At 37.5% G+C, this 27,788-nt stretch overlaps 2 protein-coding genes across 2 annotated transcripts in view; both read left to right on the top strand.

The window, feature by feature from the left end:
* The first annotated feature begins 877 nt into the window (after positions 1 to 877).
* loxa (lysyl oxidase a) lies at positions 878 to 17,705 on the top strand. Its single transcript, XM_057819486.1, has 7 exons — positions 878 to 1,616; positions 6,329 to 6,437; positions 6,801 to 6,932; positions 13,803 to 13,959; positions 16,903 to 16,998; positions 17,073 to 17,188; positions 17,268 to 17,705. The coding sequence occupies exons 1-7, from the start codon at positions 1,028 to 1,030 to the stop codon at positions 17,272 to 17,274; spliced, it is 1,206 nt and encodes a 401-aa protein (XP_057675469.1). The 5' UTR covers positions 878 to 1,027; the 3' UTR covers positions 17,275 to 17,705.
* A 2,545-nt stretch (positions 17,706 to 20,250) lies between these two features.
* The window catches only part of snx24 (sorting nexin 24), a 14,182-nt gene continuing 6,644 nt past the window's right edge, over positions 20,251 to 27,788 (top strand). Inside the window, exons 1-6 of the mRNA XM_057819490.1 lie at positions 20,251 to 20,490; positions 21,210 to 21,293; positions 26,489 to 26,593; positions 27,309 to 27,403; positions 27,500 to 27,529; positions 27,608 to 27,672. Of these exons, the coding sequence (XP_057675473.1) occupies positions 20,422 to 20,490; positions 21,210 to 21,293; positions 26,489 to 26,593; positions 27,309 to 27,403; positions 27,500 to 27,529; positions 27,608 to 27,672 (448 nt within the window). The 5' untranslated portion in view covers positions 20,251 to 20,421. The remainder of the gene's footprint in view (positions 20,491 to 21,209; positions 21,294 to 26,488; positions 26,594 to 27,308; positions 27,404 to 27,499; positions 27,530 to 27,607; positions 27,673 to 27,788) is intronic.

The following is a 27,788-nucleotide window of genomic DNA, read 5'->3' as shown; positions in this document are numbered from 1 at the left end:
TAATTGCTAGTTGCGGTATTTGGTAACACGTTATTTGACAGTGGGGCCATAACACTGTCATTAGACAATTAGACATAATTATGACATGACACTGTCATGAGCATTAACGAATGCTTATAACAGTTATCATTCAGTTTTATTCGGCAAATGATCTCACTTTTGAATGGATGTAAAAGGTCCGAGCTGGACATAAATGGAGTTAGTAACATAATCTGCTGGATGACACTTCATGACATTTGTCATAAACATTCAGTAATGCCCATGATAGTGTCATGTCATAATTATGATGGTCTTATGACAGTCTTATGACGCAGCTGTCAAATAAAGTGTTACCAAATACCATACCAAGCAATTAATGAAACAACTGGAACAGTAAATGAATAAATAATTAGCAAAGAACATGAATTTTGATCGTTACTTACATCTGTTGTGCTGCAATGCATGCTAGGAGGCATGGGTTGCCTACTAACACAAATAAATCAACAAATAAGCCGCACTGGACTATAAACCGCAGGATTCAAAATGAACGAAAAAAGTAGCGGATTATAGTCCGGACATTACGGTAATTCACTTTATTCTCAATCTGTGTACACTGTAACTTCGCTCTCCAGTGACCCAGTATTGTATTAGGTCTAGTGACGCCCCTGCCTGGTGTCCACATTCGCACAAGTGTGACCTGCATGACCCAAAATGTGATGTTCTCGTATGTGGACGCCAGCTCTTTATGAAACTGTTTTTTACATGACCAAAAAAAAAAAATACTTGAAACGGTTAAGACACTCGGCCCATCAGGGTTAGACAGACGTCACGTAATCAGTTGTTATATGACTAGTTACAGACCATCCCATAATGCCAGCTCACAACTCCGCCTCCTCATAAGTGCATGAGCAGACTGCAGGAGTGGAGAAATGTGATTTTTACACACTATCCTAAACCTAGTGTGCGCTTTCTACTTTAGACTCCCAAGTGCCATGGTGGCTTTGTAAATTGAAAAAAGACAAGTGCCAGGGTCGCGAGTGAGTCAGACATGGGATTCCGCATCGGCACGCCGCTTTACGCATTTGCGTGCGTCTATTTATTTGTCCTCACCCTTCGGGGCGCGCATTGTCAGAGACACCCGGCGCCTCCTCAAGGGAATAACCCAGGGGGCGCACTCCGGCAGACGCTACAGTGGTCTCACAATGGCAATATTTTCAGCATTTTAAGCCAGGGTGCCGAATATCAGCCGGCCAGGCGTCGCGGCTCGCCGCAGGAACAAGTGCAGCAAAGGCCGATCACCATCATCAGCGACGCCAAGCAGCCGGCGCGGGACACCCCGGAGCAGCGGCCCGCAGCGCTGCCCGCCGCGCTCCAGCGGCTTGTGAGGGGCAGAGAGCACCGCCAGGGCCAGGGCCAGGAGCCCCCGTCGGGCGATCGGAGGAATGACACCCATGCTAAAGTGACCGTCAGCCCGCCGCAACCCAAGAGGGAAGACATGATGGTCGCCGACGACCCCTATGACCCGTCTAAGTCCTACGATGTAGACCACGACAACCCCTATTACAATCACTACGATGTGTACGAGAGACCCAGGTCCAGATCCAGACCCGGATATGGCACAAGGTACCATCAGTACGGTAAGAGTGAGGACTCGGTTCCGCGGATAACAACGGGACAGTCTGTGAATACGTGTGCACGCTGCGGACATTTTATTAGGTACACTTGCACACTCATTGGCTGCCACCCTCCCACTTCAAATTGATTGGAAGTCTACTATAGTGATTGGTGGGAGGGTGAAACTTAGCCCTTTTTTTTTTTTTTACTCATTGACTGCCTTTGACAATGCGACAATGACTAACTATATTGAAAGAAAATATCAAATGAAATATAAAATGAAATACTATTCTACTTTACTATACTAATATGGCATTAAATGTTATTTAAAAATGAATATTTTGGACATAAAATTGAATAGATACTTAGATCTATACACTTAGATCCCTCATTTTCCGCTGTTAATGGGGACAACCCGGCGCAATAAGTGAAAAAACGCGAAGTAGTGCAACCCCCCCCACCAAATATTATTATTAGAGATGTCCCGCTCGATCGGGAGTCCGATCACGTCATTTTCAAAGTATCGGAATCAGCAATAAAATATCGGACATGCCTTTTTTTAATATATAGTATATATATATTTTTAATTAAATCGTTTTCTAATTGTATTTAACGTTACAGACAAAATGTCTTACACTCATCCAGAGTTTTTAGTTTTGGCTTAAAGTAGAGCTATCAAATTTATCGCGTTAACGGCGGTAATAACATTAAAATATTTAACGCAAGCGCTGCACTACCCACTCACGCATTGTCGCGTTCAAACTATAATGGTAATGGTGTTATACTTGTATAGCGCTTTTCTACCTCTCAAGGTACTCAAAGCGCTTTACAGTACATTGCCATCTACCTACTGGTGACACAGCACCAGGAGCAATGCAGGGTTCAGTATCTTGCTCAAGGATACTTAGGCGAGTTCATCAGGGTGGAGAATCGAACCCACAGCCTCAGGGTTGGGGGACAACTACTCCACCACTGAGCCACGCCATCCCCGGCACGTTTTACGTACACATAGAGCTATAAGGAAACGTAAAATGAGTAGAGAGAATTTTGGCAGCCTTTAAAGCCATTTCATAACTGGCTAAAGCCTTACAATCCCTCTCTCAACAATTAGAAATATCGTGGGAAGCAATATGGGAAGTAAAGTAGTAGTTGATCTTTTTCTTAACACCCTATTTTATTTCCCAACGCAGAGAAGATATATCAATTGGAACCACTACGCACAGTCATGGCTGCACTTCCCATCATGCATTTGGGCAGAAGTTAAATGGCTGCAGTATCATTTACTGAAAGCTCAACAAATACACTAGATGGCAATATTTAGTCACAATATACAAAGTCACATTCATCCTTTAAGAATTACAAGTCTTTCTTTCCGTGGATCCCTCTCACAGAAAGAATGTTAATAATGTAAATGCCATCTTGAGGATTTATTTTCATAATAAACACATATATACATTCAACATATGTTGAATGTATATATTCGTCCGAGTTTTATTCATTTTTTTCTTAATGCATTGCCAAAATATATATGATCGGGAAAAATTATCGGGAATGATTGGAATTGAATCAGGAGCAAAAAAAAAAAAAAAAAAGCAATCGGATCGGGAAATATCGGGATCAGCATATACTCAAACTAAAACGATCGGGATCGGATCGGGAGCAAAAAAACATGATCGGAACAACCCTTAATTATTTAAAAAAAAATTATTTTTTTTTTTGTAATTGTATGAATTAATTCAGATTTAACATTGGAAAGAGATCCATATGACATGTTTTTTCACTTTTTTTCCCAAAGTATAATTTAAAAAAGAAATGTATATTTAGATTTTACTAAATGGTTTTCAAGCACTTCAAATGTAATAATTATGATAAGATTTAAACATGTTACTGTCCCACTGAATTATTTTTAAACAAGAATAAAGTAGTGGAAAAATGCTTGGCTTTATTAAATGCTTCACTGAGTGAGTCCACCTCAAGCTGCTCACTTACACACTTGCCACAGCAACTGTTTAACACGTTAAACAATGATTGACGCATGCAGCACTTTGAAGTTTGTGTCTCTGGCAAGCTCAAACCCAAATATCTGTCAATCATCGTTAACTTTAATAAGCAACTCCAGTGCACTGTCTGAAAATCAAAGAGCAGGGAGAGAGAGAGAGGGAGGGAGAGTGAGACTAAGCAATCAGCTTGGGACAGCTCATCGTATTTTTTTTTTTTTAATTAAATTTTTTTTAAAAAAAAAATATTTTTAAACAAGAAAAAAAGTAGATGCCCAATCCATTTTTTTTTTTTTTTTAAATGCTTGTCTAAATGTTGCATTGAGTGAGTCCACTCTAATCCGCTCCAGTGAGTCACTTACATACAATTAGTTGGCACAGCAACTGTTTAACAAGTTAAACGATGATTGACGCATGCAGCCCTTTAACCGTCTGTCATCATTACTTTAATAAGCAACTCCAGTTCACTTTCTGTTGAACAAAGAGCAGGGAAAGCCAACTCATCTGTATTTATTTTTATTTAATTGAAAAATAAAATCCGCAATGGACTGAGGGAGCGGCGTTTGAAGCGCAAAGTAGCAAGGGATCACTGTATTATTATTATTGTACAGTTAATATTTGGTTTTATAAAATTTCAGTCAAATACAATTGTATTTAAAATAATACTTGTGAATAATATGTGAATGTTGTTGTATTCAAAATAAATTTGTGATATGAATAAAATTTTGGAAAAAATATAATTAAATGCGTTGCAATAATTATTATATAAAAATAATGTATGATAATTAACTATATTTAACGTTTTTAGGTAAATAATGAAAAATACATAAATTAAATAGAGTGATCCCTTGCAACTTTGTGCTTCAAACTTTGCGCCCTCAGTCCATCGCGGATTTTTTCTTTTCAATTAAATAAATAAATAAATACAGATAAACTGTCTTTCCCTGCTCTTTGTTCAACAGAGAGTGAACTGGAATTGCTTATCAAAGTAATGATGACAGACGGTTAAAGCGCTGCATGCGTCAATCATCGTTTAACTTGTTAAACAGTTGCTGTGCCAACTCATTGTATGTAAGTGACTCGCTGGAGCGAATTAGAGTGGACTCACACAATGCAGCATTTAATAAAGACAATCTTTTTTTTTAATGGATTGGCTGTCTACTTTTTTTCTTGTTTAAAAATAATTCTGTGGGACAGTAACAAGTTTAAAACCTATTATAATTATGACATTTAAAGTCCTTGAAAACCATTTATTAAAATATATACATACATAAAAGGTTTTTTTTATTATACTTTGGGGAAAAAGATGAAAAACATGTCTTATATGTATTTCTTTCCAATGACAAATTTGAATAAATACATTGAACAAAAATGTTCAATGGGGGGTGGGGGGCTACTTCGCAGTTTTTCACTTATCACGGCTGGTTCTGGTCCTCATTAACCGTGAAAAACGAGGGATCACTGCAGCACAACACAGACCTCTGCCAAAACTTGTGTGCAAAGCGATGTGTCCAGTAGGTGGTGGTAATGTGTTGTTTGAATTTCACAAACAGAATTTCAGCCGGAGCCCCTAAGCCTAAAGGGACATCGATAGAAATATAATAAATTCACAACATAAACAACAGAACCTGGTAAACATTAGCATTGTATAGCATTTAAGCTAGCCGACTTTTGCTATGCAAGTTAGCCAATTGTTGCATTGCTGCAAATAGTCCAAATAGCTTGAATGCTATGTAATGCTAATGTTTCCAGAACAATTGGCTAACTTGCATAGCAAAAATCTGCTAGCTTAAATACTATATTATGCTAATGTTTACAAAACAATTGGCTAACTTGCGTAGCAAAAGTCCACTTGTTTAAATGCTATATAATACTAATGTTTACAACAATTGGCTAACTTGAATAGCAAAAGTCTACTAGCAAATGCTATATAATGCTAATGTTTGCCAGATTGTTTCTGGTTCGCCCCAGAAACTATCTGGTGAAAATAAAGAAAATACAGGAGGACCCGGGTTACAACTAAACCGACTTACATGATTTCGACGTTATGACGCCTGGAGTCTCGTCTGCGATTTTGTCTCCAGTCTTTTTTTTTTAAAGGTAAACAGTACCTTATTGAATCTCACATTACAGTATATTATTGTTTTACTTAATTTTGTTAATATGACATATGATACATGTTTCTGAAGTGTTATTTTGAGATTTAGGGGTATTTAGGGGTACTTAATGAGTTAATTCCGATTTACGCGGAAATTCAGGTTACGTCATCAGCGTAGGAACGAAACCCGTTAATAACTACTTGTATGTGTAACTAAAGGAGCTCATCAATACTGCAGACTTTCGCCTAAGCAGCCAAATTTTATTTGACCCTGTTTACCTTTGACCCCAAAATGCCATATGCCATATTACAAAAATGCCTTAAATTTGTTAAAATTGGTAATCTGTTTCTTCATTCTTGAGTTACATTTAACACAAACATACGCAGAAACAAACAGACATGCAGAACCGAATTCTACATAACGTCTGCTTCTGTAGATTTCACCTTCTGATGAAGGTAACAACAAATCATTAAAACAACAATAACAGAGATACACATTGAATTAAATATAGTAAAATCCTTCTAAAGGCAGCTAATGTATTCACTCATGGATGTTGTGATTGTTAAATTTGTGTTTTTTACTCTATGTCAATTAATTATGTACAATATTTCAATTCCATTTCTAATGCTTTTGTTGCAGGTCTTCCAGACCTGGTGCTTGACCCATACTACATTCAGACAGCCGCCTACGTGCAGAGCACGCCAATGTACAACCTCAGATGCGCGTCTGAGGAGAACTGTTTGTCAAGGTACGTGGGTGTCTTTTTCAGCCATGGCTGCTTTTCGAATTAAACCAAAACAACACAGCAGTTCGTCTGGTTCAGGGACTGAATCAGGATAATAAAGTGCTTGTGGCCAGGCACTGCCTCGGTGCAATTGTGAGAGGAGGTAAAATGACTCAAATACCGCCTTGACAGTGCAGACTGGAGTAAATGTAATGATAGTTTTCCGAGAGAAAAGGAGCCAGAATGGTAAACACATCAGCAACAACCGCATGCACGCGTACTATTTTCCGCCAGAAATTTAGGATCGGGCTGTTTTCCCTCAGGAACTACACCTCTAGTCGGGACACCATGATTGGGAAAAAAACAAATATTCTCTCCTGCTTTCAGCTCAGCCTACTTGGCCCGAGACTACGACACCCGAATGCTGCTGCGCTTCCCCCAGAGAGTCAAGAACCAGGGCACGGCTGACTTCCGGCCCAGCAGGCCGCGCTACGCCTGGGAATGGCACAGTTGTCACCAGTATGTATAAGGAGACTTACTTTTGAAAGAAAAGCCTTTTATTTTTCAATAGAGATAACACTTTGGCTTCCATTGACGACAATAGTGACTCAAAATGGATTGGACGTCATTCTTCTTTTACTAACTACCACAACACATACTCTCTGTTAATACTGTAACCAGGGGTGAAAGTGGGCCAGAACGGTCAGGAACGCAGTTCCGGTATAAGATTCAGGGCTGGAATGCTGTTTTGGTACGCGGTGCTTTGATTCCAAAAATATGACGGCAACTGTCAAAACGCTATGAGGAGCCGTATTTATCATATTTAGTTTTATTTGTTCTGATGGGGAGGTTCAGAACATCTTAGCTGTCAATGTGCACTTTGGACTTCTATTTGTTCATTTATGTTAGGCTACTTATTCATTTCCTTATGATTTAAAAAAGTCAATGTTTGCGCGATATTCAAAATATATTCCAATTCACTCTGCATAATATAAGTACTTATTTTTCTGAATGTATTTTACTTATATCTTTATTATTAAAAAAAAAAAAAAGAAAGCAAAAGTAAATGTTTACAATAACTTCAATTTTAATATACATCCTATGTTCTTAAATCAGTACTTCTCAAATAGTGGGGTGCCCCCAGTGGGGCACAGAGCGATGCCCAGGGTGGCGCATGTGACCTCGGGGAACATACTTTTTTGCCGTACTAGAATAAAGTGCAATTGCACATCCACTCAGTGGGTGGCAGCGGCGCTGTCATTTTCAAAGTGTGCACAGTATTTCTGAACCAAACAAGAGCACACAGCAAAGAGCGCTAAAGATATGAAGAGCTAAGATGAGGAAATATGACGAAGCGTATGCCGTGTTTGGCTTTGACTTTTGATACAGTTGGAGACGAGGAAAGACCAGTTTGTATGTAAAAATTTTTGCAACGGACAGCAGGAAGCCAAATCAATTAAGACGTCACTTAAAAAGATTAGACCCCAATCACATTGATAAGCCGCTTGATTTTTTTTTTTTTTCAGCAAAGACCTGCCAAATATTGCCAACAATCGTCCTGCTTGGTCAGTGTTACATCAGTAAACCAGCGAGCACTGTTACCATCATATAAGGTGGCATAACAAGTTGCTCAATGCAAAATATCAAAAATAAAAACTGTCCCTCTGTCCAATGACACTGTTGTTTTTGTTCTATTTTTGTTGTTTCGGTCAAATGGTTTGGCATATTGTTGTCATGAGATAATATTGCTAATCAATTTGAATTTATTATTTATTGATTTTATTAAATTTCATTTTTCAGTATTAAATGGTCAAAAAATGTACCTTGAGTGTATTTTTACAGCTTGGATGTGACTTTTTTTTTTTTTTTTATTCTTTTAGGTTACCAACAAAACACTGTTAATAACGTTATACTTTATTGTAAGTTGACCTGTATATCTTTTTCTATAATATTAAAAACTACACAATGTTATACTGAGGTGTAATTATAATAATAATAATTTTATAGAAAAATTATACAATTTACAGTGGCGGCAGAGAGTTGGGGGGGTGCGAAACGATTACGCCTTCCTGGGGGGCGTAACAGAAAATAATTGAGAAGCACTGTCTTAAGTAGTTAAAATTGAGATTTGGCATTTAGTATGTGAGGAAATGAGGAAAAATAAAAATTAGTGGATGGAGGTTGGGGTTATTACTGTTTTTGTTAACTTTTAATTTTGCAAATCATTGAAAAAATACAATTTTGAATGAAAATCTGTTTTTGTATGTGTTATAGAAAGAACCGTTTTCTTTGCATTTCAGTAGTTTTAGGAAGTTTGAACCCCCCCCCCAAAAAAAGAGAAAATAAATAAATAAACAACATTTCTGTCTCCGTGGTGACCTTCACGTCGGGGAGTTGAGGCAAGAAATTCTAGCCACTTTCACCCCTGACTGTAACCCATATTTCTTGAGGATGTTGGGAGGTCGCGTTACAGTAACTTTTGTGTTCAAGCAGTGTTGTTTTCTTCACCGATGACGATAGCGAAAATATTTTGTCAAGAAACAATTTTCATGATGATGACGAGCTACAAACGTGTCTTGGGAGACTAAAACATCACGAGACGAATGCCAGTTGTCATCTGACGAGACGAGAACGAGATGAAAATTCGCTGTAGTTTCCGTTATATATTGACAATGTGTGACATTTTCTTATTGTGTGTGTAGTTAGCCCGCATTGTAGCAGTGTTTGGTTGTGTCACTTATGTGACATGCTGCGTCCTCCACCTCTGATATGAGTTCGCTGTTCGAAAAATAGCATTTCCCCTCTTTGAAAAGCACTTACACGACCGCCATCCTTGACAAAAACATTAAGTAACATATCGTATTGGCCCGAATATAAGACGGTGTTTTTTGCATTGAAATAAGACTGAAAAAGTGGGGGTTGTCTTATATTCACGGTCTAGACATTATACCTATTCACGACGCTAGATGGCGACAGATATCATTGAAGCTATGTTCTGTCATGACAGATCTCAGCTACTCTCAAGTTTAACCAGTTTGCATTATTTTATTGCAATGTTTTTCCTTATTCAGATTTGTTTCAAGACTACAAGTTACAGTTAGACTTCACTTTGATGGTTAATGCAGTTATTGCAATTTTGTTGTTTTACCGCAAAAGATTGGTTTATTTACATTTCAAAAACCAGAAGCCATTCATTTCCGAATGTGATTGCACTTTATACTTTAACACATTTAAATGTTCAGATATTAAGATTTGAATGAGGCAAAATAACATGCTTTTTCTCTCAAATATATTGTTATAATCATTTGTTTCAGATGTACTGTAATTATTTTCTGTATTAAAAAAAATTTGGTGTTCAAAAAGTATTTTTTCAAACTTGAGTCTTGAAAAAGAGGTGGTCATCTTATAATCAGGGCCGTTTTATATTTGGACCAATACGGTAAATGTAGAACGTTAGCTATTGTGCCACTCGATTAACCCATCAATGGAATTACCTGGTAGAGACAGGCTGACCTTCCCGGGGAAAAAAGGTCAACAACTTCCGGGTCACTACACATCAAAAATCATACAAACCAAAAACGAATAACCATGATAATTCTATACCCTCATATTCTATTTTTAATTTAAAAACAAAATCAAAACAGTGAAAAACAGGCAGTTATTTGTTTTCCGATTTTTGATTTGATACACGGATATTCATATAACTACTTCAGAGGCCAATAGTTATAGGAACTAAGTACTCAGGTTCCTACAGTCTGAAAGTGGCTAATAATCGCGTAGGAATTAAAATACACAACATAAAATATTGAATATAAATCAATACATCGTGGTGGGGGTGGCATGGTTCAGTGGTAGAGTAGTTGTCCCCCAACCCAGAGGTTGTGGGTTCAAGTCTCCGCCCTGATGAACTCGTCTAAGTGTCCTTGAGCAAGACACTGAACCCCACATTGCTCCTGGTGCTGCGTCACCAGTAGGTGGATGGCGAGATAGTGTAAAGCGCTTTGAGCACCTTGAAAGGTGGTAAAGCGCTATACAAGTATAACACCATTTACCATCGTGTTTTAAAAAAAATGCACAATAATATAAATAATGGTCCATATACAGTAAATAAAATAAATGAATAGAACAAAAATACCATGATAATTCCATACCCTCAAATTGCATTTGTTAATTTAAAAACAATCAAAACAGCGAAAAACAGGCCGTTATTTGTTTTCAGGTTTTTAATTTTTTTATCTGAAAACGAAAAATGAAACAACAAATCGTTATCCATTTTCCGATTTTGGATTCTAAAACAGATATGGAATGAACGAATGATACACTGATATTTTTTCTTTGAAAACCAGAAATGAAATAACAAATCATTATCTGTTTTTCCGATTATGGATTCTAAAACATATATGGAATGAATGAATGAATGAATGAATGATACACATATATTCCTACAGCTACTTGAGAGGCCAATAGTTATAGGAACTAAGTACTCAGGTTCCTGCAGTCCAAAAGCGGCTAATATTCACGTAGGTACTAAACTACACAGCATAATATAGTCAATATAAATGACTACTGCATCGTGTTTGTGAAAAATTGCACAGTAATATTAATAATGTTCCATATAGCGTAAATAAAATTAGGGCTGCCGCTATCGATTATTTTAGTAGTCAATTAATCGGATAAGGAATATAAAAATTTTAAATACCAGAGCTGAGCTTCAAATGTTATAAATAATAATAATAAATGAGGATCTTAAGTACAACAAAAGAACAATTGGCTAACTTGCATAGCAAAAGTCTGCTAGCTTAAATGCTATAAAATGCTAACTTTTTGGGGGTTTTTTCACAATGATCTCACAAATGGTTCAAACACATTTTCCCACAAAACACGGTTAAATATATCCATAAACTAAATTACGAATGCATTTAAAAAAACATGAGCTCAAACAAAAACTTAGCTTATGTTGGTCTGAACAGGGAGCAGCTGGATTCAGCCATGTGAAATGAGCTATGTCATATTTATTGTTGCCACTAGAGGGCAGTGTATCCACCCAAATCAATAAAACTAAATGCAAACACTTTCAAAACAAACCATTAAAACGCCACTTTAATTAAACGAATACTCAAAGTAGCATAATTTAATTCAAAGCTTTTTTTCTAATCGAATTAATAGATTAATCGTTGCAGCACTAAATAAACTCAAATGAGTCAAAATGTCTCATTGAATAAAAAGGAATAATCCACAAATCATGTTTACAATACTAGACATAAGGTGAGTGAGTCAAATTAGATAGCTTAGCGGTTCTCAAACTTTTAATGGCAAATACTACCAAAAAAAAAAAAAACCTCTCCAAATATCCCTATTATTAAACAACATACAGTACCATAGTAGACCTAAGAGTCCATCAAAAACAAGACAGTCATTTAATTCCTAGAAAATATGTCAGTTTTTTCCACCTTGTAAATTAATTTTCTATCATGTCCGACCATTGTACTTGCTTGCTATCTCGCGAGCTTAAACTACTGTGAGGAAAATTCTAATAAATTCAAATAGATTGGACATCTGTGGCCGTCAGTGGCAGCGAATGAGTTAAGCTTTCTAGCACAATGCAATGTGAACTTTACCTGACCTGACAGTTGTGTTCCTTTACAACGCAGACATTGTAAAACAAACGGTAATAGATGAACCCTATTCCCTAATGGAAAAGTAAATGGCTTCTTGATTCTGCAGAAAAATGACCTCATTTCATAGTTATGTTTGGAGGAGGGGGTCAACTCTCTGTATTCTGTACAAATCACCCTAAATGTGGCTGAACTCCAAAACACTGCTGATGTATGTTGAGTAGGCCTGAACGATATATCGTTTAAACATCGCCATCGCGATGTGCGCATGCGCAATAGTCCCATCGCAAGGACGTGCGATAGTTTTTTCATTTCATTTTTTTAAATCCACAAACGTTTGTTTTGAGCAAGGAGCGAGAAAGAGAGTGCAGTCTCTCATTCTCTCCAGCTCGCAGTCATCGGCTCCTCCCCCTCCCCTGCTAGAGCGGAGTGGAGGGAGGAGGGGCCGAACAGCAGAGCGGAGGGAGGAGGGGCCGTTTTCAAAGTGAAAGCAAGCAATCAAGCAGCACGTTGAATAGGGAAGACTGTCTCCAAAAGGAGTTTTGGAAGTATTTTGGCTATCGACAAGAATATAAGGAACAAAAAACAGCCCTGTTGACAGTGCCTCGCCATGGTTGCCTCAACAAGAAGTAATCCGTCGAACATGTGGGACCATTTAAAACGCAGGTATCTATGCATTCCTGCTACGAGCTTCCCATCAGAGGCTTTTTAGTACAGGTGGGAACATTGTTACGTGCCAACGTTGTTGTCTCAAGCCTGCAATGGTGGATAAACTAGTAGTCTTGGCCAAAAACCTATGAGACCCAGTTGAGAATTGCTGAGCAAGGAAGGTGGACGATATGCAGACAAATACATAAATTTGGGAGTTAAAATGGTTCTGTTATTCATCAGTTATTTGCTGTTATTCAGTTCAATTATTTACAAGTTCAATTGAGTTTCTGTTTCTTTTATATTTAAATTAACTGTAAATCGTATTTTTCAAATAACTATAGTACAGCTGCACATAAAGTTTTGATACTTAATATTTTTTAAATATTTTTACAACTTTGTTGCAGTTTTGCAGTTCTATATTGTTATATTTTGTGTAAACAACTCAGGGGACTAATGCACTTGCACTTTTATTTGACAGATTTAATATTTAAGTTCAAATATGTTGACAACTTTATTGTTTTACTGAGGTTCTTATTTATTGTTATAGTTTGTGAACAACTCTTATTTGTCATATTTAATATTTTTGTTCAAATATGTTTACAACTTTGTTGTTATTTTACCGAAGTTGTTATTTATTGTTATATTTTGTCAAAAACTCAGGGGACGAATGCACCTGCTCTTTTATTTGTCATTTAATGTATTTGCTGCTGTTGAAGTGTCAAATATTGTGTTCAAGAAATTATCTATTTTGTGCAGACATGGCTTCCTGGATCCCTTCATAATAATACAGCAATCTTAATCATTCACAAATGAAACCGTATTATATGAATACACTGTGGTCACGGTGTGTCATGCAAAGTATTTCCAAACAGCTATTCAAGTCATCTAGTGAATATTTCTTTAAAATTATTTATTATTTTTTTTTTTTTTTACTATCGCAATATAATATCGCAATATATTGCACACCTAAAAAAAATCGCAACAATAGTTTTTTCCAATATCGTTCAGGCCTAATGTTGAGTATTTTTATTTTATTTTTTATTTTTGTAGCTAGCATCTAGCTACAAAGTCATCTTACCTTGGTGTATGTACAGCGCTAAAACATGGTGGTATGGCCCCACAGGCACTATCACAGCATGGACGAGTTCAGTCGCTACGAGCTTCTGGATGCCACTTCGCAGCGGTCGGTCGCCGAGGGCCACAAAGTTAGCTTCTGCCTTGAGGACACGTCCTGCGACTACGGCTACTACAGGCGCTACGCTTGTACATCACACACTCAGGTGATGCACTTAGCTAATGCAAGCGGAGGCAAAATATACCGGACATGATCAAGAATCATGTAGTATTTGTTGCCGTAATAGATCTATTTTTCCCAAGATTTGGCAAACTGTAGTGCCAATTAGGGTTGCGACCCTCTGGGTAACTCACGATTCAATCCGATGTGCAATACAAGGCTCACGATAACGATGATCTCACGATATGGCGATATGCGGGTGAGGATATCAATTCAACAACATGCAATATATTGATTTTGGGTCACTTCCTGTTGAGTTTTGCTCGTTTCTGGGTCATTTCCTGTGGATTTCATGACATTTACAAATCACTTCCTGTTGATTTTAAGTCATTGAACAGGAAGTGACCCTGGAATGTCCTCAAATGAACATGAATTTACTCCAAATCAACAGGCAGTGACCTGTAAATTTCCTAAAATGAACATGAATTGACTTATAAATGCCCCTAAAACCAGGAAGACTGGCTGTGAACGCTCTGTTTCAGTGCCATTGACGGCGCTAGATGTCCAATCTATTTTTGACTCTCCCAGTCAAAATAGATAGGCTATCTAGCGCCGTTAATGGTAGCTGATGAGCTAACACAGACACTATTCTAGTGGAAAATTTTGGTAGATACCTGTTGGTTCCTTTTTTTCCCAAACAGTAACACCTTTTTAAAACGATGTATCGATTTTTGGCAGGAGCATATCGATAACCTTTTGGGATGCAAAAGTATCGCGATATATCACCATTTTGATATATTGTCACCAAAGGTGGGTAGGGTAGTCAAAAATTTGACTCAAATAAGAGTATTTTTACTTCAAAATAATATTGTTTTTTTTTTTAATTTTTTTTATTAATACTCAAATAAAAGTAGTCACCCAAAAGATTTACTCAGGTGAGAGTAAAAAAGTAGGTGAAAGGTGAAAAGAATACTTGAGTTATGAGTAACATTGTGAATAGCTGCTTACGATGTTCGATTTTAAACTTTTTTTTTTTAACAGCACAAGGTTATCTATATGAAATGTTATTATTAAACTGTACTATAACTTATTACATAACCACTTTAAGACAAAGTAAAAAATGTCAATTTTAAATTCATATCCTTTATAGGAAAGTCAATTACATGCAATGACTTTTTCGGCCACCGGAGGGGACTATGCCCCCCGGACCCCCCCCCCCCCCCAATCTCTGTGTGTGAGTGCAAGTCCCTCTATTAAAAAAACGGGGAGCTATCCAAGAATGGGTCCACTTCTGGGGGACACTGGTGCACCTGTAGACTCAAACTAAAGTATTGTAATTTAAAAGTGATTTGAAAAAAAAAAATAATGAAAAAAAATCTGAGATACTGTATATAAGGACGAATCTACATCTGAGGCATACTAGAGTACCCCAAGACTCGAATCAAAGTACTCACATGAAATTCTGATGTGTGATTTCATTTCACAGATTTTTTTTTCGTGTCAGTTCATGTCAATGTCCCCCTGAAATGGACCGATTCTTGGATAGCGCCCCGTTTTTTTGTTTTGTTTTTTTTTCTAAATAAAGCGACTTGCACTCTGAAGCCACCGCGTTGCATTACCGTAATGCAGATAATGCACATAAATGATCCAAATGAAATACGGCTAGCTAGACCACAGTAGTTTTGCAGGTTAGCAAGTTCACATAGTTTAATGTTATGCTAAATCTGATGCAGGTCGGACTTTCAGTAGCAAAATTAGTGGGGTTGTCCCCACTTCCACAACACTGACATCTTTTTACATTCCTTACAGTGGCTGCTGCTGTCCGAAAAAACGCTACGTACATGCCTAAATGTCCAAATTGAGTACTTCTTGTCATTTTCCCTCCAAAATGTCATGTAACTCGTTACAGGAGTGCTGTCAGCATTGCTGCGGAGATTGAAGAGGTGGGGGGGGGGGGGGTCATTCCCACCACCATGCTTGACTGTAGGCATGACACACTTATCTTTGTACTCCTCACCTGGTCATCGCCACACACAAGAAAGTACACGGTACACAAGAAAGCCCGCAAACAGTTTGCTGAAGACATGTCAACAAAGCACATGGATTACTGGAACCATGATGAGACGAAGATTAATTTGTTTGGTTCTGATGGTCTCAAGCATGTGTGGCGGCGACCAGGTGAGGACTACAAAGATAAGTGTGTCATGCCTACAGTCAAGCATGGTGGTGGGAATGACCCCTCCCACCTCTTCAATCTCTGCAGCAATGCTGACAGCACTCCTGTAACAAGTCACATGACATTTTGGAGGAAAAATGACAAGCAGTACTCAATTTGGACATTTCGGGATATACGTAGTTCCCATGCGGTGTACCACTTTTGTTGCCAGGGGTTTACAGTAGATATTATTGGCTATATTTTGAGTTATTTTGAGGGGAAAATGAATTAACTCTATTATATAAGATACACGCAGACTACTTTTCATTGTGTCAAAGTGGCATTTTGTCAGTGTTGTCTCATGAAAAGATATACTTAAATATCTGCAGAAATGCGAGGGATGTACTCACTTTTGTGATTCACTGTAAGTCTGAAAATATTTCACCTAATAATGGTATGGTCTATTCTCTCTTTACAACATATCGGAAGGAAATATAAATTACCTATATATCTGAGGTCATTACATAATGCAAATAAGGTTGCTTGAAAGTATGTGGGGACAATTGGAGCATCCTGAAAAGTTGGTAGTGTTATGTCCCTACCATCCCTATGCATACTTACGCCCTTGATGAGGAAAACACAGAAAAAAATCATTCTAGATTTAAACTCTCATATGATGTGCTAACAAATAGCACCAAGGGTTCCATGACAGATTCTTCAGAATTCTTCGCAATAAATTATTGTCATTCCTAATGTTTTAAGCATATAACAATGAAAAACGATAGTTTATGCAGGTACTTCATAACAGTGCTGTTCTTTTTCTTAATTTTCCAGGGTTTGAGTCCAGGATGTTACGACACCTACAACGCAGACATCGACTGCCAGTGGATTGACATCACAGACGTGAAACCAGGGAATTACATCCTCAAGGTTTGCAGCATGGAAATTCCATTAAAGATATTATTTCTATTCCAGCAAAAATCTTCTTCACTTTTTGTCCACAGGTTAGCGTGAATCCTTCCTATCAGGTGCCAGAGGAAGACTACACCAACAACATTGTGCGCTGTGACGTCCGCTACACGGGCAACTATGCTTACTTGTCTGGTTGCCATATGGCGACGTAAGAACCGTCTTACGGATTGATTATTGCTTGCATCTGTGATCTCTTAAGTCATGTTCTATTCATTGTTATTTTTTAGGTATTAATGGAAGAGAACCGTGCAACTGAGTGGCTGACATTAAGGAGGACTGCATATGAACGTATTTACAACACAAGGGCGCAATTTTTTAAAAAGTTTGAAATGTCAGAGTACTCATAGTTTATAGATTAGACAAAATAGAAAATATTTTCAGTGCATGCTATGTCCCTTCAGTATTTGTTTTTTTCTCAGATTTGGATGTTATTTTGCCTTTCCTTTTTGCCGTTTTACTCCTTCATTTTATATCTTAGTTTTTCTTTTGATTGTGTTCTTGCCTTTGAGTGTTGGAAATAATTAAATAAAAGCATTAAATCTTTTAAATGACGTTGAATTGCAAAAGTATACAATAACATGCCTTATTTTTAAATCACAATGAAAGTATAGAAGTTGTTTGTTTTTGTTTTTTACAGCAAAATGTGTTCAATATTAATCTTATTTCAATAAAAGTTTGTGATACTGTATAAATTGCAAGGAAGATCCATTTGAATTGACTGACCTGGCTGTCTGTCCGTCTGTAAGCACGCACTCCCAATGTGCTTTTATGTGAGAGGGATTGTTTTATGGCGCCATAAGTCTTCATATATAATTTGACCTTTTTCTCATAAATACATATTACATTTTTATTTGTATCTACCTACCAGTGATGGAACAAATGTGAACAGGGCCCGGGTGAAATAAGCTTAAACGGGACCCCCAACTGGACCGTCCAAGGTGGGGGTGGAGGCAACCGGCTGGCAGAGATATTGTAACAGTTAAACACTATAATTCACCTCCGCTCATTATCCTACTTTTCTGTATGACCCGCCCCTTGCCCAGCTACGCCCACATTAGAACCGCAAACCCGGCCCCTTGGAGGCCCGGCTGCACCTCCGCCACCCACCTAAGTTCCGCCCCTGCTACCTACCTTGATTGAGACGTTTTATGCGTGTACTTCTTCCATTCGCCACCAGAGAGCGCTGATGAAAGATGAAAAAAAAAGCATTATAAATTTCGGCGTCTACTTCAATGTACAGAATGTCGAATATAAGTCCTTAATTTCTTTTTTTTTAAATTTTTTTTTTTTATAAATAAGTAAAAAAAAATAAAGTGCACAAAAACAAAATGTATGAAATTTTTTTCTGGACCGCCGACTCTGTTGACGGACAGGTGGGGCGATTTTTATTGACGTCAGAGATCTGCAAGGTATGGAAAGCCATTCCCGCCACGAAAAAAATGTATGAAAACTTTTTTTTTCAACGTAACAAGAAGCCCATTTCTACTCTACAAAACTTTTTTTTTTTTTATACTGGCGAGAACAGGCACCAGCAAGTAAAAAAATTCCACTGGCGGAAAGTAGTTCTTGTTTTGTTGAAAAAAAAAAAAAAGTTTTCATACATTTTTTTTGTGGCGCGAATGGGTTTCGATACCTTGCAGTGCTCTGACGTCAATAAAAAAATCGCCCCACCTGTCCCTCAACAGGGTCGGCGGTCCAGAATAACTATAGACCCTACTCATGTGACGTCACAGCCACGCCCCCGCGCCATGTTGTCCGTATATTCGTCATGTTAATGCATTAGCGCTTCGTAAATTCCTCCTATTATGGCGTGTTTTTCTGCTCGTTAACATTAATCAAAATGGTGAAGTCGTGTGTGGTGGTCGGTTGCAAAAACAGAGAAGATAGACAGAGAGACTTGAAGTTTTACCGTATTCCGAGAGACCCGGAGAGGAGACCGAGATTGACTGCTGCAATTCGACGAGAAAACTGGGCTCCAAACGACTACCACAGATTATGTAGTAGTTATTTTATATCTGGTAAGATGCATTTGATATATATTTAGAGGGTTTTGGGCTGACAACCACAATTAAGATCATTGCTAGGCTAATCGCCAACAACATACACTCAGACGTTGTGAATGAACTACCTGAAAATATATAATTAAAAGGGGATAATCAGACAGTTGTCATACAATTAATTTACAATTTCACTATTGAGGTCAAAAGCCAAAAAATAAATTCAACTAGGGACAATCTGAAGTAGTGCTATCGCATTTCATATTTATTACATATTATATATGTATGCAGTGAGAGTGCTATCGCTAAACCATTTAAACATTAAAAGCCCTAGCTCCATTGACAAATGACATGAAATACATTAGATTTGACAGTGGATGTTAGCAAGAACAAAAGATTTTGAATTGAAAATTTCATAACTCACCTTTCCAAGCACAAGATAGATTCCTGCCGAATTTTCGTGGACGAGGACCTGTTTCACCCAACCAGCAACAAAGTATTTATAAGCCTCCAAGCTCTTAAAGTTTTTCAAACTTTCGTGAGAATAGGCTGATTTTGTGTGGACAAGATACTTGCAAATATCAGCGTAGCTAGCAGATGTCAGGCAAATACGGCGAAGACAGCGGGTCGAAAAACATCGATTTAGGCATCAAATATGGATCTGGCGAATGGATAAACTGAAGCTTTTCCACATAACGCCTTTTATGCAACGCATCCAATGAGTTTACAGCGTCAGATAACACCGGGGCTTCCATGAATTGCTCTATAACTTGCACGACTAATTGAAAACAATGAGAAGAAGTCTAAAAAATACGGACAATATGGCGGCCGGATACAGCGACACGTCATTTTGTGACGTAGGTGAGTAGGGTCTATAACTTTGATTTACACAGCGCTTTGAGAGGGGTATATTCTATGTGAACTAGTTGTTTTGTAATGTTTGGTATATGTATGTTTTGTATTGTTTAATAAAAAAAAATAAAAAATAAAAAATAAAAAAATTACACAGCGCTTTTCAAGAGACGGAATTACGTGAAAAATCTTACTTATACTGCTTAACAATTTTTTAAAATGTATTTTTTGTAATATTGTACATTATTCAAGGCTAAAATACGTACTTATCACCGAAGTACTCTCACACCAGCCTCAATATAAGAGATGCATTGTGGGATATACTTTGCGTGACGTCATAAATCCCGCCCTGTGTCTCCTTCATGCGAGCAAGCAAGTACGCAAGTACATATGAGCGTACTACTCTTTAGCTAGCTCCCTACCCATGTGTGTGTGTGCGCGCGAGCGTCTTCGTGAAACTGTCAGTTAACGTCAGTGTTTATCTGTTAAATGTTATCACTGTGGACTCAAGTTGTACTCAAGTTGTGCCGTCATGCCTCCTATCAGCGTGTGTATACCGTCGTTTCGCTCGGAAAACAACCATATCGAGAGGGGCTACACGGTAAGCTTGCACATGATTTGTTTGTATCCTACACGAGAAATTTATCACATTAAAAAAAAAAAAAAAAAATTGTATTTTAAACCACAAGTTGTCAATGTTTTGTCACTGTTTAACATCGAGTTAGGTGTTTTATTGACGTTTAACAACTGCGGCGTGACATTGCAGTTAAAATCTGAAAGACAATCTTTTTTATTTATCTTTTTATAATTATTGAACATGTGCACTACTTTATTTACTCATTGCCTGTTACTGACAACGATAGATGTCCAAATTATTTAAACTGAAGGACAAGCTACGAATTTTCATCTTCCAGTGCCATTGACGGCGATAGATGTCCAATCCATTTTTACTGGGGGGCTAGCAGCACTGTCAGTCTAAATGCATTGGATGTCTAATGCCGTCAATGGCAGCCAATGAGTTAACAGGAGTTATTTCAGTGGCAAATCTTGAATTTAATATTTTGTTCAAATTTCTTTAAAAAATAATTATGACAATCACTATTATTTCAAATGAAATCATGTCTTTTCTCAGTAATGCTTTTCATGTTGTAGTTTTGTTCCTAGTAGCTGACCTTTCCCTTTCAAAAGCGGTATGACGTTAACCATCACCGCCACATGTTTCCTCCTGATAATCACTGACACATCAGTTGTCATTTGTGTCTGACTGGACGTGGATGAAATCATCCCTTTTCCCCCCTCATGGTTCTTCCTTTCTTTCAGGTTTTTCGAATTGACGTGCTGATAAACGGAAGGCAACATGTTGTTGAGAAACGCTATAGCGAATTCCACTCCTTGCATAAAATGGTGAGACGTCACACGTTTTGGTATTATGCCATTGAGATAACGTTTGGGGTGTGGGCTACAGGCTTCCATCTTGAATAATTTATTAACACTAAATCAACAACACTGTAATTATTTATTACAAAGCAGAATGTGCAAACCCCTGCCAAGGTTTTCCAAGTGTAAACAGTGGTGTGGGAAAAACTGGTTTCTCTAGGTCATTCCAAAATCATGTATGTTTAGTTCAAACAACACACTGTATCAGCCATTAGTTATCTATAGTGCTGGCAAACAGGAAAACCCGGCCGCAAACAATCTGTTCATCGTTTTGTTTGCAATCTCAGCCATAAAAAGTTCCTCTTCCCATTTTTTATTGCGAACAAAGCTTCTCAACAGAATGCCTGCTATTCACTCATGTTCCTATATTTGGGTCTTCTTCCCTCCCTGGTCTAGTTTGATTCTAAAAATAATTGACAAGAAAGTTATAATATATATGGCGGAAAGCACAGACAAGGCTGAAAAAGCAGTCTCTGCTCTTACACCCCTCTTTAAAAAAAACTGCTGTATTTTCAGCCAAAAGAACTGTTTCGTTTGATAGAACAATATGTATGTATGCTGCCATAGCAGTTTCATGGCGCATTAATCCCCCAAACTATTTTTAATTTTTCCGTTTTACCCTGGAGACCCCCCGTTTACAGACACTGCGCAACCGCTTTTGTTTCAACCCAGCCATAAAAAGAAGCTAAGTAATAATATTTAATACTCGAATTGTCTATCATTTTTAGCTTAGAATCATTAACTGATGTCTAATATTTAGTTTTTAAAAAATGACTTTAAAATATGCGAGTGCATAATTTTATAAACTTAAACAAATTACGTCACAATGAAAAAAATAGTGTCTGTAAATAGGTCACGGATCTCTACCTCATAACTATCGCTAATTGTTTTTTTTTTTTTTGTTACTGTCACATTTTCCCCAACATTTTACATGATAAATAATCGATCCAAACAAAGAAAAAATGGAAAAAAAAAAGTTTAAAATGGTAAATATATGAAAAAGAAAATCTTGACCACTCCTTGATGTCTGCGATTTCTGCACTGCGACCGTTGTTATATTACCGTGTTTCGCCCATAAAATCCCCCAAAAGTCCGGCTGTGGCCATTCACAGCTGTGTCTTGATACACTGTGAGACATGCTACACGAAGTTTTTGGATTAAAACAAGGTTAGTGCGTGATAATATCTCGTTAAAATCATGGTGTCTTTAATTATACTCTCTAATGCTCTCACATCGAGTTAGGGTTTAGGGGTATACCGTAATTTTCGGACTAGAAGTCGCTACTTTATTCCTTCATTTTGAATCCTGCGGTTTATAGTCCAATGCGGCTTATTTGTTGATTTATTTGGGTTAATAGGTAACGCTTTATTTGACACCAGCGTCATAAGGCTGTTATAAGACCGTCATAATAATGACATGACACTATCATGTGCTTTACTGAATGCTGATGACAGATGTCATTAAGTGTCATCCGGCAAATTATGTCACTAACTCCGTTTATGTTGGATCGTTTACATCCATTTTAAAAGTGAGATAATTTACCGGATAACTCTAAATGACATCTGTTGTAGGCATTCATTAATGCTCATGACAGTGTCTAGTCAAAATTATGATTGTCTAATGCAGTGCTTCTCAATTATTTTCTGTTACGCCCCCCCAAGGAAGACGTAAATTTTTCGCGCCCCTGCAAACTCTCTGCCGCCACTGTAAATAGTATCATTTGTCTATAAAATTACAATTATAAGTATGCCTCAGCCTAACATTGTGTCCTTTTTTTCTACTGAAGAAAAAAAAGTAACAGATCAATTTATAATAAAGTATAACTTTATTAACATTGTTTATGTTTGTAACAGAAAAGACTTAATGCGCAACAATTTGCCTGAATTTAAAAGAAAGTCACATCCAAACTGTAAAAATACACTCAAGGTACATTTTTGACCATTTGATACTGAAAAATAAAATTTAATAAAATCAGTAAATAAAAACAAATTCAATTTGATTAGAAACATTAACTCATGAGGGCAATATGCCAAAAAATTTGACCAAAAAAACAAAACTGAATAGAAGGAAAAAATGTCTTTGGACAGAAGGACAGTTTTTATTTTCGCCGCTCACAATATCACCTCCTTTGCAATGGTGTGGGGTTATTTTGCACTGCGCATGCTAACAGTACTCACTGGTTTACTGATATAACACAGACAAAGCGGGACGATTGTTGGCAATATTCGGCACGTTTTCGACGAAAAATAATCAAGCGGCTTATCAATGAGATTGGGGTCTAATGTATTTAAGTGGCGTCTTATTTGATTTGGCTTCTGTCTGTCTGCTATAATCATTTTTAGACACATAAAGCCTTTCGTCATCTCCCACTGTATTAAAAGTCAAAGCCAAAAGGCGAACGGCCTGAAAAAAGCGCATTCTCGGCGGCCGAGGGAGAACCGTAGGTGAGGGCGGTCGTCGTGACGATCCCAAGCTGAAAATGGCACTTCTCGGGCGGACACATGAGAACCGGAGAAGACAGTGGGTCGCTGCGTGAGTCCAGTGTTATGCCAAAAACAAGGCCGGAAAACGGCTTTCGAAAAGAGCGCACAGCTCTTCATATCTCTTTTATGTGTGCACTGTGCTCTTGCTTACTTCAAAAATATTGCTCGCACTCCGAAAATGAGAGTGCCACTGCCACCCACTGAGTGGATGCGCAAGTACACTTTATTCAAATACGGCGCAAAAAAAAAAAAAAAAAGCATGTTCCCCGAGGTCACATGCGCCACCCCTGGCATTGCTCTGCGCCCCCCTGGGGGGGCGTGCCCCGCTATTTGAGAAGTACTGGTCTAATGACAGTCTTAGGCGCCACTGCCAAATAAAGTGTTACCAAATACCATTACTAGCAATTAATGAAACAACTGGAACAGTAACTGAAGAAATAATTAGCACAGAACATGAATTTGGGTTGTTATTTACATCTGTAGTACTGCAATGCATGCTAGGAGGCGTGTTGGAAATCCAACAGTGTTGACAGCAGGTGGCAGCAGAGGTTGACTGTCTCCCCCAAGGGAGCAGTGATGGCCAAATGAAGCTTCTTGAAGCAATGAATTTGCAATTGGTTCAAAGCTTCATGATGGTTCATTTGGTCTCATGACAGTTGTATGATGCCACTGTCAAATAAAGTGTTACCGGTTAATATCTTTTGGTGTAAGTATCCCATAATACAGTGAGGACAGCTGTGGCTTATAGTCCAGTGCGGCTTATCTATGAACAAATGCCGTTTTCGTGTCAAATTTGGTGTGTGGCGCCTAATAGACAGGTGCGCCTTAATGTGCGAAAATGACGGTACATTTTTTTTAAATGCCCTACTGTTCAAAATTTTTATTCCTCCAGAAAACCAAGATTTTAAGCTTTCCAATGATGTATCACACATGCATATTGGACAATTTTGAAATTTGGCCAAATTGGGGGTCTCAGAGCGGAACTTCAAGTCACCTGAGTGTTTTCCGCCATATACATATGTATTAGGTCTGTCAAAATTATCGCGTTAACGGGCAGTAATTTTTTAAATTAATGACGTTAAAATATTTGACGCAATTAACGCACATGCCCCACTCAAAACAGACTAAAATGACAGTACAGTGTAATGTTCGCTTGTTACTAGTTTTTTGGTGTTTGGCGCCCTCTGCTGGCGTTTGGGTCCAACTGATTTTATGGGTTAGTACCATGAGTGAGCATGGTGTACTTATTGACATCAACAATGGCGAGCTACAAGCTTATTTTTTAATTGAAAATTTTTACAAATTTTAATAAAACGAGGGGTTTTAATATAAAATTTCTATAACTTGTACTAACATTTATCTTTTAAGAACTACAAGTCTTTCTATCAATGGATCGCTTTTAGAGAATGTTAATAATGTTAATGCCATCTTGTTGATTTATTGTTATAATAAAAAGAAAATACAGTACTTATTAGAGCTGGGAATCTTTGGGCACCTAACGATTCGATTACGATTACGATTCAGAGACTCCGATTCGATTATAAAACGATTATTGATGCACCCCCCCCCCCTTTTTTTTTTCTTTTTTTTTTTTTTTTATGTTTTGTACATTAGTTCCAAAATTGTTCAAAAATACTCTGAGGCTAAACCACACTATTTCAGTATCAAGATAACATATAGCAGTAAACAAATATACAAAAATAAAAGTAAATAAAAAAACTCCAGTCCCCATTCTGTATCAGCAGCTTTAAACTACATTCAATTAATTCAATGTTTTGAATCAACCGTTAAATTTGTTAAAATTGCTCACGTTATTCCATAATTTCCCTTTTGTCTATTTTCGACATGTAAAAGTTTTAAAACTATTTTAAAGATAGATTCAAGTCAATATTTTACAGATTTAGGAGTATTTTAGATAAAAAGTTAATTAGGTTTGCTTGGAAGGTTAGCTACAAAAGCCTTGCAGGGAAGTGTACTGCTTTAAGATGGCGGCCGTTTATAACGCCCGCATCTAGCTTTTTATAGATGTGTTGCTAACACTACCAAATCTATATTGCATCTAGTCCTATATAAATGATATCCACCATAACATTATATGGATGAACTTTGTAGCAGCTTTTCGGCAGCAGTCAGGTATGTTGTTGTTGTTGTTTTTTTAATCTCGTTGCATGAGTTGAGCTAGAGCCGTGAGTTGAGCATTGGCATTACCCGAGAGGCCGGGTAATGGGAAGCATGTTTAGCTACTCTCGCTCCGTCCCGTCCCGAAGACCGCGCGGCGCGCTGAGTGTTGTGTACTTCCGCTTTACTTGCATATTTCAATAATCGGAATTTGGATGTTTGTGATTCGTTCTCGAATCTTCCACGGACGAATCGCGAATAATCTTAGAATCGGAAATTTTGGACACCTCTAATACTTATGTACCGTATGTTGAATGTATATTGTCTTGTGTCTTATCTTTCCATTCCAACAATAATTTACAGAAAAAGATGGCATATTTTATAGATGGTTTGAATTGCGATTAATTACGATTGATTAATTTTTAAGCTGTAATTAACTCGATTAAAAATTTTAATCGTTTGACAGCCCTAATGTATATGTGTGTGTGTGTATATATATATATATATATATATATATATATATATAGTGAGATTTGTTCACCTTTTTGTTGTTGTTTGCAGCTGAAGAAGAGCATCAAACCACCTGAGATCCCGTCCAAGCATGTAAGAAACTGGGTCCCCAAAGTATTGGAGCAGAGGAGACAGGGACTGGAACTCTACCTGCAGGTACTCGCCAACACTCGCATGCACAACAAAGCTATTAGCTGCTTTTAATGTTTCGCACATTAGTGACAAAAATTGTACAAAATCCTCTGAGGCTTTGATAAACTACTATTTCAATATGAAGTTAACAGTTCAAAACAGTAAGTAAAATACTCAAGTCCCCATTCTGTATCAGCAGCTTTAAACTGCATTCAATTAATTTAATGATGTGAATCAACCGTTGAAGTTGTTAAAACTGCTCCCGTTATTCTATAATTTCCCTTCCGTCTACTTTCGACATGTGAACGTTTTAAAACGGTTTCATCATTTAAAGATTGATTCAAGTCAAGATTTTGCCGATTTGGGAGTATTTTAGATAAAAAGTTAATTAGCTTTGCTCTAAGGTTCGCTACAACATACCAGAAAAAATGAATAGTTTTTGGGCCAAGTGTTTCCAGTTTTCGGTTTTGGCCTAGAATTTTGCTTTCGGGAAATCCCTACTAATTATTCTCATTATGTTCATGTGATATGGGGCTAAACATAATATTTGAGGTCTGAGATTAGCCCAGTAAATCCTCAAATTTAACAAAATATTTATTAGTGCGGATTATTTTGATTGCAGACGTATCAAGTCTGTATTATACTGCCCTCCGATGGCCTGGTGGGATACATTGTGGTCATCTAAAGCAGAACACTATGCCACGCAGTATAACAATGCCATGTCGTTTTCTCTCGCCAGACTATAATTATGGAGAACGAGGTTCTTCCAAAGATATTCCTAGACTTCCTCAATATCCGTCATTTCCCATCCCTGCCGAAGACTGAGAGTTGCGGGTGAGTTCAAGATAACTTCAAAGCAAAAAATGCTTGTTTTTGTGGCTTTCAGTCTGGTACAAGGCTGGTGCTTTAATCAAAATTTTTCGCCTTTAGGTCGTTGGATACAGATTCAGTTGAATCGAGGTAGGTCAGTTTAGTTGTGTTGTTTGTCATATTTATTTAAAACATCAAGTTTTTATTTATTTATTTATTTATTTTTAGTAAACTTTCACACCAGCCCATCATGGTGTTTCTGAATGACCCCTACTTGCTGCCAGATCCACATGGTGAGTTCAGGCTACAATATTAATTCGGATCATTGCCTGCCATTGACAACGATAGACATTCAATTCATTTCAACTGTCTGCGAATGCTCATTTCTGGGTGCCATTAACTGCGCTAG

The sequence above is a fragment of the Corythoichthys intestinalis genome, chromosome 17, assembly GCF_030265065.1.
Source record: "Corythoichthys intestinalis isolate RoL2023-P3 chromosome 17, ASM3026506v1, whole genome shotgun sequence".
NCBI classification, from domain to species: domain Eukaryota; kingdom Metazoa; phylum Chordata; class Actinopteri; order Syngnathiformes; family Syngnathidae; genus Corythoichthys; species Corythoichthys intestinalis.
This window is presented reverse-complemented; position numbering and strand designations above follow the sequence as displayed.